Source organism: Aythya fuligula, chromosome 10 (assembly GCF_009819795.1).
Source record: "Aythya fuligula isolate bAytFul2 chromosome 10, bAytFul2.pri, whole genome shotgun sequence".
Taxonomy (NCBI): domain Eukaryota; kingdom Metazoa; phylum Chordata; class Aves; order Anseriformes; family Anatidae; genus Aythya; species Aythya fuligula.
The window spans coordinates 15,605,380-15,620,516 of record NC_045568.1 but is presented as its reverse complement, the minus strand read 5'-3'; the positions used below and the strand labels follow the sequence as shown (position 1 = coordinate 15,620,516).

The window sequence follows — 15,137 nt, the reverse complement described above, 5'->3', positions numbered from 1 at the left end:
TTTTTGTGGCTTCTTGTGCCTCTTGTAAAGTGTGTTTCAACAACTCCCAACTGTTAATACATGCTTTTCTGTTTAAATGTGCTTTTCCCCAGCAGATTTAGCTCTTAATTATACTCAGCTTTGAGAACTTAACTTTCTAAATCACAGAGCGTTGTTGCCTTTGTGCTTCTTTCATGTACTGTATGTTAGTGGTTTGGTGCCTCTTCTGTACCTCCACAAATGTGTAATTATATAGTAAAAGGAAGGAAAAAAAGGCAGTTTCACCTAAGGTTAAGGTTAGTTTTCACTCTCTGAAAATAACAAAGTAGGAACAGGACCTCTGCTTGCTGCTGCGAGACCACAGCGAGTCTCCTTTCTGATTTGGTTTCTTGGCTGATCTGGTATCTGAGAAATTGCTAGAGCGGGTTGGAAAAGCAACTTGGAGCCCTTGGTGTAAAATAAATAAATAAGTATATATATTAGAGAAAGAAATTCATAGATTTCTTTTTCTTTGCTGAGAAATTGGTGCATCTGAGACATCATCCAGCCACAGCAGGGAACGGGCTGTCAATTGGCACATGGTTTGGACGGAGCTTCAGCGGACACATTGTGGTTTTCAGGTTGTTTCTTCCAAGAAGGCCAACGTTTTCTGTCTGATGCCTGTGAGGGGAATAAATAAATATATAAGAAGCATCAGAATTATCGCGTTCTGTCGACATGTGCATTTATTGTCTGTCAGACAGACAGACAGACAATAGCATTGGATTTCATGTGCTCAGTACCTCTAGAAATCAGGCCAGTAGTATTGATGTGTGCCTGGGAGCTGGTGAGGGCAGAGCAGAAACCCATGAAGCTGTGATTAGAATTCATTGGCAACTGGCAGGGCAACGGGAGTGTGTCCCTCCAGCAGCCAAGCAGAAAAGTAAGGCTGAGAATGGCCTTAGCTTGCCTGCTGAAGGAGTTTGAAATCAGTTTGTTGTTGTTTTTAAAAAAGCCCCAAAACCCACTTCCCATGCTGAAGTTACAGTGAAGAGCAAGTGTAAGAAAAAATAATAAAAGTAAATAAATCCCAGATACTGGTATTTATGTCACTTTTCCCCTCGTTTTCTGAAAAAATCCAGTGCTGTATGTAGGGAATGGGTTGCAGATTTTGCAAATATTTTCCTGGTGCCATTCTAGAAAATGAGTTTGGCATATTGTTATGTGGGTCTTGTTCTGCTAAAGCATTGTAATACCGTCTGTTTCTCAAGCTGATTTGGCTTTTACAGCTCAAATATTATATCCTACGTTTGGAACATATGGTGACTTCTTTCAGAAGACACGCAGAGATACGCATCTAATTTCCAGAAACGGGTCGTTGCCTTTGGTTGAAAGACTGCAAGTGCTTTTCATCTAGATTTCCCTGTGCCTGTTGCTCTATCTAGATTTCCTTCTTCACCCCTGCCCATTTTCTGCTGCCTCCCGTTCTGTCCCTGCCTCCCAGGAAAGGAAAGGCGCTGGCTGCTTGGAGGGGGAGCAAAGCAAAAGGAACAACGCTCCCTTATCCGGGATGCTTCCTGCAGCCCCGTTTTATGGAGTAGGTGTCGGTGAATAATGCTGGTAGGTGGATCCCCTGCAGGCTGTGTTTTCCTGATGGGGTTGTAGCAGAACACTGGGGTGCTCACACAGCCTGTGAAAGGCTCAGCAGAGATGGGCCATGAGCCTCTTGGACGGACTTTTTCTGACTCTTTCTCTCCTTGCCATGTGTTTGGTGTGGATTCTTCAAAGTGAAAAACGGAGGAAAAAAGAAAAAAAAAAACTGAACCAAGAGCAGTTTTTTTTCAGCGGTTCCTGAAAACACCATGAGGCAGGAAAATTGGATTGCTGAGAGTCAATAGAGTAGTAGTGGTTAACCTCCAGCTTGTAATTAGTTGGGGTAATCATTAACCATGATGTAGGCGAGCAGCACTGTGGCTGGCTGTGCGTTTGCCAGCTCCCGTTTGGATGCAGTGAAGCCGTGCTTCTGAGTGAGGCCCTGGGCCCGACCAGTTCAGGTGCATTCAGAGGCAGTTTTCCATTATTTTGGCTTTTCTTGTGTTATCAAATCTTAGATTTTTTGTCCTTCTGATTTTCTTGGGTAGGTACAGTTGCCACTTTCCCTGAAGAAATGTCATTCTTCAGTGTCCTGGTGCTACAGGTTCCATGTGAGCTTAAAAGATATTGAATGCTTTAAGAAGAGAGGAGCAGAAAATGCCCTTAAATTCTTCCTCTTGTCTTCATTTTAAGATAGGACCCCTCTGCATGGAAACGAGCCACTCTCTATAGCAAAGCTGGGGCAAAGATCAGCAGAATTGTTTTCTTCCTCAGCTTCAGCAGCCCCTGGCAGTTTGTGTCACTGACCAGCCCTGGGGACAACTTGACCTGCACAGCCCCAGAAGGGACCCAGGGCTGTAGCTGTAGTTAAATTTTGGGAAGCTCGTGATGAAAACCGTGAGGACACAGGAAGCTTGACAAGGCCGAAGGGGAGACAGGCAGGGCCTTCTGCTGCATTTGTTGGTATCCAGCCAGGGGCAACAGAAATGTGTTTGTCACAAGGCTTCCGAGTGTTCAGGCCTGGTGTACAAATGAGAATACTTCTGCTTTTCAGCCTCCGAGCTTGAGCTCTGTGTTATTTTTTTGGCACGACTCAGCTGAAAGGCTATTTGTTTGAATTCACACTAGAAATATGAATCACTATTAAGGCACAGAAAATAATGTGGAGTGCCCTGCGAATACAGTAGATTAGGTTAGGTGCTTGTAGAACAGTTTCACCAGGGATTTATGATCTGTTAAGTGCATTTCTTTAGCAGCAAATGCTGAATTACCACTTTAGTGCTGGTTCATTCACCCATGCAGATGGGGAGCGATACCAAAAGGTGCGGTGCCAAGCAGGCCCTCGCCTGCTCCTGATTCCGAGCACGCCCTGAAAGTTTGGAGTGAATGCATCCCCTTCAGATTCACGACTTACACCTAAAATAATATTTTAAGAATTTCTGTTAGCAATAAAGTAACAAGTGTTATTCATTCTCCAGACAGGAGTTACTGGCTGCACTGAAGTGCTCTCTGCTGATTCAGCAGCTGGGCTGCTGCTGGAGACTGAACCGTGCTCCATCAAAGCTGGGTTTTATTGCCGTGGAGGTTGTTCATCCTGAAACTTTCTGCAGTTCTTTCCAGCACAGCCCTCCAGTTTATCATAATTTTCTTCCACTGGAAGGATTTGCATCAGATGCGGCTTTGTTGTTTTGAGTGGGTTTGAAGCAGAAAAATTGGGAAGTATTTTATGTTTTACGTCAGGAAGGTAGGTAGGGGATGAGCAGTGGTTTTGCTTTGGTTGTGGTATGGATTTGTTACAGTAACAGAGGTTGAGGTGAGCAGTTCATCTCAGTCCAGCTATAGCAGGCTGATACAAACTGAAGTAAGATTGGGGCTGTATTTAACATGTCCCACAGAGATCCCGTTTGTACCCCAGGGCAGGAGACTTTGTCAGTAGGGACCCCACATTGGTAGGGAAGCAACTGTTGACCATGACAGATGAGGCTATTGAAGCATTTGTTGGACACCCAACATCTGGGCTGCATGGGACCAGTTTGTACGCAGCAGTAAAAGTTCATTAGTGTTTTTTGTTTGTTTTTAATAGAGGAAAAAGGAAAACAGAACTGGAATCAAATCAGGTGTCTGCTGAGCCGTGTTAACTGTTAAGCTGAACTCCCATGGCAATGTTCAAATATCTTTAGCATGCTGAGCCATAAAAGGTTTTTAAGTTTACTTGTGTTAGGAAAATGTAATAGCAATTAATTTACCAACATGCTGTGGGTTTACAAGGTGCCTTCATTTCATGGGTGGCTGGCAGATAGAACATGCTTAGATTATATTGTATTTAAGAAGCCCTGTGAATACTCGAGGCTTTTGAACTGGATGTTTTCGCTTTGTGATCTTGTTTGAACCCTGGCCAGCAGTGATGAATGAATCCTTTGTGTCTTAGTATATATCCTTGTGTCTTTGACCTCACGGGAGACACGGAATAACAAAAGTAGGTACCGGACTTTATTTACTTATTTACCTAGTAGTTAAAACAAGAAAGCAAACAAAACGGTGGTGATTTATTTGGCCTCTTCTCCCCAGCGCCCCCTTGACAAATGGCTGTTGGAAGAGTGTTTAACTGTGACCTTAAAGCCACAGGCGTAATGAAACTGTGATCTGGCAGATGTGACATACTCGTCTTACATAAATCACTCTCTTTTGTCACTGCTGGCATATGGCCAATGAATCTTCTAATTATTGAATGGCTTTTATAGCCCCATTATTTATAATCACTTTTGGACAGCAGCTGGAAGACAAGGCTGGGACAGAATGAAATGATATAGCACAAAATATTATCATTTGGGTAACAACTGCTGGGATTAGGAAGATTTGATGGTGGTGTGGTTACCAGCGCAGTCTTGTTAAACGATAAAAATCCACTCAGCCTTCATTTCGTCTCCTAAGACAGGCTGCAGCCTGGTGGACTTTACTGTGAAAATTGTTATATTAATTGGTCCAGCAATGAAATATGAATCTCTCCAGATAGTAACAAACTGAATGTGTGAGTATCAGGGCTGCCTTTACAGGAGGAGTCGAAGAAAATCCATTGCAGGCATTAGTAAGGTATGATGGTGAATGCAGGGTTGATGCCAGCACTGCTCTTGTGTAAAGTGTTGTATGGAAGAGTTTTAAGTGGTTTCTGCTTCCCAGGAGCCCTGTCTGCCCCCTGTATTCAGTAAGAATTTAATAATTCATTTAGAAGTTGTCTTTAGTTACTTCATTAATATTTTAGCATTTATCAAAACAAAACCAAACAAAAACCCCACCCGTACCCCAAACCCAAACGATGACAACTACCTAGGTGGTGTCGTTTGTTTTTAAGAGGGTGATGGGTCTAAGACTAGCTTAGGTTAATACACCTTATAATATAAGGGGAGCCTGTTTGGCTGTCAGTATAGATGAGTTTGTGTTGAGTCTGTGTGCTGGACTTTGGAGGTAAGAGCATGGTTTGAGCCACCCAGCCCAGGAGGACACTCAAGTGAGTTTGCAAGTTCCCTCACTGCTTTGCAAAACGTGAGCTGCAGGTTCTCTGCTCACACCTCTAAAATAACAAAAATCAAAATAAATTAATTATTTTATTATTATTATTATTTTTTAATTATCTGCAGTTCTGCATTTGGTTGGCAGCGTTCTGTTCCTGTGCGACAAAGATAACTTACTAATGGCTGCTAAATATCTTCAGATAGAGATCTTCAGATGAAAGACAGTATGTTATAATCGGGGGTTTATACTGCAAATCCAACATGTGCAATCTTTGTGTCTTTAAAAAATTGAATCCTTCCCTCAATGTAGACATCAGGCGGCAAGAGAGAGTCTTAATCCAGATGACTCTATTGCACTCTTATCCCTTTAGCGAGGCCTTTAACCTTTGATTGCTTCATGGTCCTGTTGTTTTGAAATGGTCTTTGTCTGCCCACAGAGAATCGCTCGCTAAAGATGCCTCTGAGTGGAGATCCCTACAAGAAAAGGGGCTTCTGCTGCAATTCAGGAATGGAAAATGCATTTTTCCAGTTCAGATGCAATCAGCCACTGTGAATGTGGCAATCGGTAGCCTTTCCACAGAAGGGTAAAGCTGAAATATTTACTGCTGTAAACCTTCTTAGGGGAGTGCAATATAGGTCAGAGACCACCGTGTCCCGGGCCTGACCCTGATCCATCGTGGCACACGCATCCATAGGCGCTGCCAGACTACAGCTATTTATCAGGATTAGCTCTGACCATCTCAACGCACAAATGGGATAAAAACAGCTGCAGTAATTAATATAAACATAAACTAAGAAACGCCAGTTTCCAAATGCATAAAACATGAGTTCAAAATATATCCTCGGCACATACATATTGCGCAGCGCTGGCATAGGCTGCCTACCAGCTGGCAGGAAGGTGCTGTCAGCCTGGCGATGTTCACTCACAGCTTTTCGCTGGGAAAAATAGCAGATTTTGCTTGGTCACTTATGCAGTCTGCTTTCCTTATTGGAAGGCTGTATTCTGATAAAGCAAGAAGCTTTCAGCCCCCCGGGTCTGTGTGCTGCTTGCTGGTGGTGGTGCTCTGGAGGAGATGGATGAGCTCCTGCAGCACAGACAGCGCTGGGTGATGGTGTGTGCAGCTTGCTCCCTGCAGAAACCAGGAATTGCAGTAACAAAAGTCAGAGCAGAACTCAAAGCGTAGTTCCCCCAGTGACTTCAGTACTGGGTAACTGCTGGAGGACAAGTGTGTGACAGATCATTGAGGGTTTGAAGGAAGTGTATTTAGAAGTAGTCGATATTTTTCATTAATCACAAAAAGATTTAGGTTATATATATATCTCTCTTCACACAGTTGAGCAGCACCTTTTTATTGTTTCTCAGAAAACTCCATGTCAGCAGTATCAGCTTTTTCCATGGGAGATGTTTTGTTTCCCCCTTGGGGTTAGTTTTTGTTAATGAGATATTAGTATGGTGTAATGGTTTGGGAGGATGATTGATGTGCTCTGAAATGCACTATTATAATTAAGAATAATTGAGAAAAATGGCCATACAGTAACTTGCCTTTGTTTCACTCAAAGGGAAAGAGGTTCAGGTAACAGGGCAAAGTTGGTTCACTCCTATAAAGAAAGGCACTGCTTTTCTTGTTCCAGGGGTTAAAAATGTTTCAGCAACAAAAATCAATCTTGCAACATGTTGTAATTCTTAAATTTCAAAGTATAATTTTTGCTGAAGTTGGTGGGGAAGCATCTTTATATATATTTTTTTTTACGTCTGATCTTTTTTTTTAAATATCCGTTTTTCTGAAACTGCCTGATTTTGATTACAGAAAAGACACGTTAATTTTTCTGTGGGCAAATAAATGCATTTCCAGCATAAATTTCCAGTGGCATTTCCTGCATTTCCAACAGCAGGAAGGTTGGATCTGTCTCCTCTGGATTGCATCTTTTTGTTGCTCTGCTGTTATCGCTATAGGATCTCCTTACATGTGCTTATCAGAGAAGAAAAGGAAGGTTCTCCAAAGAGCAAATGTAAGATCCAATCTCCTTGAAAACAGAGTGTTTGAAAGTGTATTATCCTTTCAGTTAGCACAGCTCATCTCTAAGGAAACTGAAGCCAGGTGTATTCTTAGCACAACTTATGCGTGGAATCAGATTTTACAAAGGGAGGATGTTTGCATGGAGGCAGATGGTGCTGGGCACCTGCCTTCCCACCCAGCCTGGTGCTGCATGGCGCAGGGGCAGGAGCCATCGGTGGGTGAGACGTGGTAGAGGGAGCAGTGGTGGGGGATGCCCTTCAGGAATGAGTTTTCCTGCGGCATTTTGCACATGGGAGGTTGCAGAGATGTCACGGGCATCTTTCTCTGTTTCTCAGCAATTGCAGGTTTTTATATTTTTGGCTCTAAAAATAAATGAATCAGACTTCTCAAATTTGAGTTCAGCGCTAGAATCTGCTCAAGAATGGCAATATCAGGCACGAGCCCTTGTGCCCTTTCACAGCTGAGCAGATTTTTGTAAAAGATAATCAGGGTGGACTGCAACACTTCATATGGTAAAGAATCCAACATGTTCCAGGGTGGGTCCTTTGACAGCTTTCTGTGTGGGGTTCATTTCTGTTAGCTCGTTTTCCATGCTCTGGAGTGGGTTGTATGGGCTGAGCTTGGTTTTATCCACAGCTGGGGGCTCAGCAGCTGCTGAACCAAGATAGTCAGGGCTGCGGGAAGCCTTTTTTCCATCTGGAATTTTCTGGAATTTAGCGACAAAAATGTGACCTTCTTTTTTTCCTTTTTCTCTTTTTTCCCTTTTCCCTTTTTCTCCTCCCCATTTCAACTGAATGTAATAGAAATGGGCATCGCTGTGAGCTCCCTGAGGGGATGAGTGTGCAAGCATTGCCATAGCCCCCTGTTTTTGCAATGCCATTTGGCTGGCACAGCGGTGACTCAGCTGGGAGATCCCAGCTACTGCATCACCACGTAGCCAAACTTTCTAGTGGGGGCCGTAACAGACAGAGAAGCTCGATGGAATAGGCACAGAGGGAAGATAAAGGCAGATATCATCAGTAAATTGCATGCTTTTTGTAGTCAAACAAGCCTATCTCAGCAGAGCTTTTTCACCTCTAGACATTATTGTGACATAAATCATTGAATCATGAATCACACAGTATTTCAGGAGAGAGCCTAAATTATAACATGCAGCTCGGTGCTTAATTCCTTCCCTTGCAGCGTGTCCAAGGTGCTTGTCATGTTTGTTTGTTTTTAGCTATGAGTAACTACCTTGTCTTACTATCGTGTGCAGAGAAAAATATGAACTGTTCAATGGAAAGATAAAGTGGTTTATTATTTCGGAGGGTGCTCCTTTTCATGCCATACCTCTCTCCGGAGTCAAAAGACTTGGTATCACATCAAACACCTGGAGTTTGGAAGGTCAGGTCTGAAATTTGAAGACTTTAACCCACAGACCTGTGTAGGAAAACATTTTATTTTTTTTAATATAATAACCAGAGACTGCTTTTGGAGTGAGGGTTGTTGCTTGGGGTAAGCCAGGAGGTATGATGAGCCAGCTTTATTGGCCTTTATTTCAGTTTTGTTGTTTCAGCCATTTCTGTAATGAGCATCTTGGTCTTAAAATTTTTGCTTCTTGTTAGGAAAGGGGCTGCTGCTTAAACCTGCCTTCCTGTCTTCCTTCCTTCCTGCCGTCCTTCAATTAAAAAAAATAAATCTGTCTGGAGAATGTACATACAAAAAATACAAATCACCTGTTTTTTTTTTTTTTTGAGAGAGATTTTAACTCAGTTTTTCAGATTAATTTTCTGTTGTTCTTTGTATGCTTGTTCTTAACCTGATGTTACTGTTCAGAAGTTGCAGATCCTCATTACTCAGCCTGCTCCTGCCCCTTTCATTCAGTGGCCTGCACTATTTTCCTCATTTGCCTCGCAGCCCCGCTGTCCAGCCGCACTACGTTGCAGTATTATCATTCTTGATTTGTTTTGCAGTGGCTCCTAGAGGCTCCAGCCAGGAATCTGCAATTGTAATGTTAAGTGCAGTGTCAACAAATACTGAGATGGCTTCTGCATTACATGTTCACAATCCAGTAAAGAAAATGATCATGCAAATTGTAAAAGACCCTATTAACAGCTCCAGGGGTTCACCCCGAGGTCCACGTAGCCCAGTGTTCTAGCTCAGTCTGTGGCCTTAAACAAATGCCTAGCAAAGGAAAGGATACCGGCAAAATATTTGATAGTCTCCTACTCCTCTCCCAGCCACCAGCAATTCATTTTCAGCTCAAGAGATTTCCTACAATGTTTGCAACCCTCCTGCAATGGCTCCATCTTCTGTGTCCTTTCCCAGTCTCCCCTTGAACCCCTCTCTACAAGCTTCTTGCACCCACGGTGCAGATCTGCTGCAGCCTGTGTGAACTACTTTTCCACTCCTTATTCTAAGAACAAAAGGGTTTCTATCCCCATTCTCAGTAGGTTTATGTGGGATTGCTTTTGCTTTTCAGTCAAACTAATGTCAGCATTATTTCAGATTTGGAAATATTTCATTTCTGGGAAAAGACTTCATTAAGTTGCTCCAGTTCATATGTTCTGCTACAAGAAAAGATTTGGTGTTGAATGTTCATTTACAACAAAGTCTTGCTTTTTTTGGTTGTTGTTGTTTTTAGCTCATCTGTCTTTATTCTCACATATTTATGGAAGTGTTCAAAGCTGAATGGGGAAACAAATTCAAGTGAGAAGTGTTGGATATTATTCTGTTGTGTTTTTTTTTTTTTAAAGAACTTTGGGTGCTCTTAACTCCTTCAGTCATTTCCCAACCCATGCTGTGTGCAGGGGTTGGTAGCAGTGCAAAGTACAGCTCATCTTTGATTTTGTGCCATGTTTGGCTGTGTTAGTACCTCTGATGGGAGCAGTCTTCCCTTTCCATCTCCCTGCCCAACTCACTCTCCAGTGGGTTGCAAAAACAATCCTCTACCTTTATTATCTTTCATCTCTTCCACGTCATCTGTCTTTCTCCATTTGCTCAGACAAATAAGTGATAAAAGGGAATCATGATCTGTTTAGCACCACAGGAAGAAAGATGCGTTACGAGGCAAGAGAGACCTCTTGTTTACAGCGAGTTATTTTTGGTAATTAGCCATTTGTAGAGGAAGATGAGCCTCCGCTCGTAAAGTCAGCATGCCATAATTTAGGGGACTCTGAATGGAAGCCTAACATTTGCCTGAATTGGAAATGTTAATTGTGTGCATTTAGAAATAAATAAATGGCTGTGTTTTCTTTGCAGGAAGCAGACTGAACAAAGACCTGAGACATTATCTCAACCAGAGGTTTCAGAAAGGATCGCCGGATCACGATCTACAGCAGACTATTAGAGATAACCTTTATCGCCATGCTGTGCCTTGTAAGTAACAAAACACTGACCTGGTGGATTACATGGAGTGGAATTTTAATTGGTTTATTTATTTATTCATTTATTTGTGGATTTATTTATTGGAGGCAGCCTTTGTGTGGCGGTGTGCACAGCTCAGTTTTCAGATAGAACAAACTTCCATGTGTGACAGCAGAAAGGGTTGAGATAGGGTTGGCAGGGAAACCAGTTCATCCTTGTAGTTGGCTTTTGTGATGACCTTTTTGGAACAGTTGATGGTCTGTTACAGGGCTCTGATGCTGCTCTACTGTGAAGAAAAAAAAAAGATTTTAAAAGAGAGTTCTTGCCTTAGAAAGTGCTCATTAATATCATTATGGTGCATGCTCCTCTATTGTTTTGAAACCTATGAACAAAAAGTGGCTTTTATATTTATTTTGTTAGCAAAACTTTATTTCTGATGCTTATTTAATGTGTGAAATGGAACAGCATTTTGTGGCTGGGTCACACTGAAAGAGGGCACTGCCACCGTTGGAAGGTCATCTGCAGTTCGCGTAGGCGGTAAGCAGCAAAAGTGAAGCTAAGAAGGAAATGCTCTTTTTCACCCAGAAACCAACCAGCAGGAGAACTGAGAAGTTTAGAGAGTGCTAAACTTTAAAAGTTCAGAATCTTTACCCCAAATCAGCCTGTGCTTAGCTTTTGGGGAAGATGCACAAAAAGCAGAAAAAGATCCTATTTCGTTGCACCATTCTCCAACCTCTAGGAGAGGATATTGAAAACAAAACGTTTTTCTGCTTGGACCTTGATGAGCTCTGAAGATAATGGCAAGCCTTTTAGATCAGGCTTGGCTAAGAGCTAGTAAACTCTTAGTTATAGCATGCTGAATTGAGCAGCAAAGCATATTTAAGCTTTCTATCTCTCATGAATCAGAGGTTGTTTATACTGGAAGACTTGTATAAATATTGAATAATGATGTTGCCACTCAAAAATGAGTATTTACCAACAAATACCACATAATGGTAGGTAGAGTAATAGCTGTTTTCAATCTGAGTGTTGCTCATGGGAGAACTGTGCAGGGCCACAGCTAGAATTGTGTGGTAGCGCTGATAGATGTTGATTCCTCAAATAGCAGATGTTGTATATCGCTGTTGAGTTTGTTCTCGTTTTATCAGTGGAAAGCATGGACCAAATTACCTCTAAAGTGCTGTGCGTGGACGTAAAGAATAAATATGGATTGTTATTTTCTATTGAATACTTCCATTTTCCATTTTCTTAACATGAAGTATGATTAGTTTCCAGTCGTCTAACTTGCCTGGCTGCAGGTTTTTAAGGTATAATGGGGAAAGTGCCTTCCAGGAAAACGTATGCGGTGTTGGGCTCAGTAGATGCAATGTCTTAATGCTAAAGTCCTTCTGCCTATGTGTTACATCCCAATTTCTAATTTCTGAAGCAGCAAATAAAGCAAATGAGCGAAGTACTGTGGAAGCATTTTGTGTGTTACCAAGGTTACATTTTGAAATGCTTTCCATTGATTCTATTCTCTGATTTATTGAACTTGATGGTGAGCTAAACTGCTTGGACTCGCTAAAGACTTTTGATTTAAAATTAAGACCGGTGAAAGCGATTGCTGCCTCCTGGAAATAGGAGGAGGAGGTTTGTGTTGCTGGTGTGTCAATAAGAACATCAGTACTCATGTTCTGCTTATGAGACAAATGGAAAATCTGAGGAGTGGAGTTTGGTTACCGTGTGTCTTCGTACTTGCTGAGTTGTAAAGCAGGTAACATTTAATTTTCTCTTCGTGTACCGTGGGGATGGTATTAGTGGTAGCTTTTAAGAATGATGCTAATATTCATGTGTGAATTTGAATGAGACTCCTGCAGGCATGGTGGGTTGGAATGCTTTACAGGTCTGAGATTAATCTAGCTGTACACTCATATTTTTATTCCTTGGTGCACGTGACCAGTAAATCCAGAGCCCTGGACCAATCTCTAGTGCTAATGGATTATGAAGTCTTGTATTTGGGAAATGGAATTCTCTGCTGATTATGTGGTAAACACGAACAAGAACACAAGGTCACTTGGACTGAGCGTGCTTGGCCTGCCAGCTGCTTTTTGTTGCACTAATAGAAGGGCTAAATGAAGTGATAATTACTAAATGCAAAATAGAGAAAGGCAGCGTTAACCTGTTCTTCCCCCAAAATTCTAGTTAGGCTCCCCCATGGTTCAGCTCTTGCTCACTTGGTTGAGTTTGGGATTCAGGTCCAAGGGCTGCTGGCTCCCACACAGCCTCCTGCCTGTTATAGGGGAGTTGGTTAGGAATTAGCTGTGCTCCATGGGGAGCAACTTCAGTTGCTCTCATGGAGTTGGGACGATGTGAGCATTGCCTAAATGGATGACACAGGTACGGGCTTCTGAGAGAGCAGGAGACTTCACCCCTAAACACAGGAGCTGTCTGTAAAGAAATGAGACCTAGGAATGCACCCAAATGGGAATTATTATTGCAAAAAGTAGATGAAGTGCACAGTTATTTTTGCAAGCTGAAATCACAAAGAGGCATCTGCAAATGCCTCTATTAGCTCAGACGGGAAGCCCCACGCAGTCCTGCCCCAGCTCTGGCCAGTCTCAGCACTCATCCCTCTGCCCTCCAGCACGCGTCCTCCAGCCCTTGGTACCCTCAGCTCCCCGCTCCCCATTGCTCTGAGTTTTCCTGCAAAGATCTGTAGTAAACAAAGCTGTGACAAGCTTCCAGGTGGCCTCCAGGTTTGGTGTTTGTGCCATCCTCAGCGCTCTGCTCTTGCTATCACACCACACCCACGGGCTTATTCACAGTCACAAAGCATTCTTCTCTGGGTTTTACAACTTCAGCGTCGTAATCTAGGACTGTGGGTAAGGAAGAGAGGCAGGACACGTTTCTGTATGGGGATGGTGCAGAGACACTAATGAAGCCGTGCATTTACAATGCACAAGTCTTTGAAACAGTGCTGCTCAGACACTGAGCTGGCTTTTATTTTAGCTAAACCAACCGTGTGCTATTTCCTCCACTTTCTTCCTGATGCTCTCATTTCACTGTTGACTTCACATGCTGGGTCTTGAGACTTTTTAATAGTATTTTTGTCTTCTGCTTAAAGAAATCAGCACCTTAAACTTCAGCAAAGTTATTCTCTTTACACATCCAAATATCTGTTCTCATTCCTTGCACATAGGATCCACTGTCAAAACCAGAAAAAAAACCTCTAAGACATCATCCAGATTAGCAAGATGTTAGGGCAGGCTCTCGCTGTCCCCTTGGCCTCGTTTCGTTTTGAAGCACCACATTTTTCCGGTTTTCTGACGTGCCTAATGTAGACCACCAGAAATAATGCTCTGTTTGTGGGCTAGTTAATAGCTCCATTGAGCTTGGAGTAGATTGTGACTTGGCAACGGTGTCACGATTACTGACTGGCCATGACTACACCAAAAGTGCTTTGGCTGATGCAGAGACATTGCCCACGGTTTTTTTTGTTTTTTTTTAGTGTGGATTTCACTTAGGCTGGCGAAGTTGAGCTGGAAGAAACCCTGAGGACAAACGGGCAGGTCTGCTGACTGCGTGGGGTGCGATGGGGTCCACCCGTGCTAAGAGAAGCTGATGGGATTTGTGTCCCACCTGGCGTGGGGCAGGCTGAGGGGCCAGGAGGTGCAGCGTGTTGCCAGCCTGCCTCTCGCTCTCACAGTGTTTCTAGAAGCAGAACTCCTGAAAATCGCATTGGTGTATGTGAAGGTGTGCTTAGTGGAAAATGTGATTAGTTGGAAGTGAATGTAAGAATATATCCGTGCTGCTGCATCCGAAATAGGTGTTCCCAAGCAGCCTTACCTTGCAGTAGTGTTAATTGAGGAAGGGATGGGATGGCAGCTTCTTTTCATGTCCTGCTGCAGCAGCGTGTCTAAAGCAGCGTTCACGGAAGGCTGAACAGACAGGATTATCTTCCTCATTTTGAAATGATGGTAGAGGGCATCTGTTTAAAATAAACAAGCAGCACTGGCCATTTGTCCTAGATGCTTCTTCTCAACAACCTGACAGCGGCTTTCCCAGCGTCTGAAGAAGAACCAGAGATTATTTCCATAAAAGCTTATCCGTGTGTGTGTTTGGGGGTGGAAGGAGGTCCACCTGAGCACCTTTACTTCATTCTGCGTTTTCTGGAGTCCTCAGTAATGTGCACAGACATCTGCAGCCTGGTATCTGCACCCTAACTTACCAAAGCAGCACACACAGTGCAGGCATGACTAAAACAATAGATCCCTATTCAAGTATATTCTGCATTTGTCTTATTTCAGTATGGTGCAATTCTTTTTTTTTTTTTTTTTTTTTTTCTTGGCTGCGGTCATCAAAACTCGGGGAAAAGCTAGGTCTTTTTGATGGTTGATGACACAGGGACAGTGTAATGCCTAGCCCAGAGTTAAGCGTTAGATGTCAGCCTAGACACTCTGTAGCTACCTTTTTCTTTTTTTTTTTTTTTTTTTTTCTTCCTAAAGTTGACGTTTAAAACCTCGAGAGGTCATCATTCAGCAGTTGATTCACTTTCCCAAAACAAGTATATGCCCTGGGATTAATTGGCTGGAGAGTTTAGTGTTCGAGAGATACCGCTTTCATTTCTGCTGCCTCTTCTCCTGCCTTCCCAGGGTTTGATCTGTTCCCGTGTCTTCAATTACAGCTGCTGTGGTTAGTCTTAGAGGGGAGCATGGAGCAAAATGGGAAGGAACGA

General features: G+C 42.9%; 1 protein-coding gene across 11 annotated transcripts in view; it reads left to right on the top strand.

Moving 5' to 3' along the window:
* Positions 1 to 15,137, top strand: part of MAGI1 (membrane associated guanylate kinase, WW and PDZ domain containing 1) — a 314,918-nt gene that overhangs the window by 140,689 nt on the left and 159,092 nt on the right. For all 11 annotated transcript variants that reach the window (XM_032193828.1, XM_032193824.1, XM_032193821.1 and 8 more), the window contains exon 2: positions 10,319 to 10,435. In XM_032193828.1, coding sequence (XP_032049719.1) covers positions 10,319 to 10,435 — 117 coding nt within the window. The remainder of the gene's footprint in view (positions 1 to 10,318; positions 10,436 to 15,137) is intronic.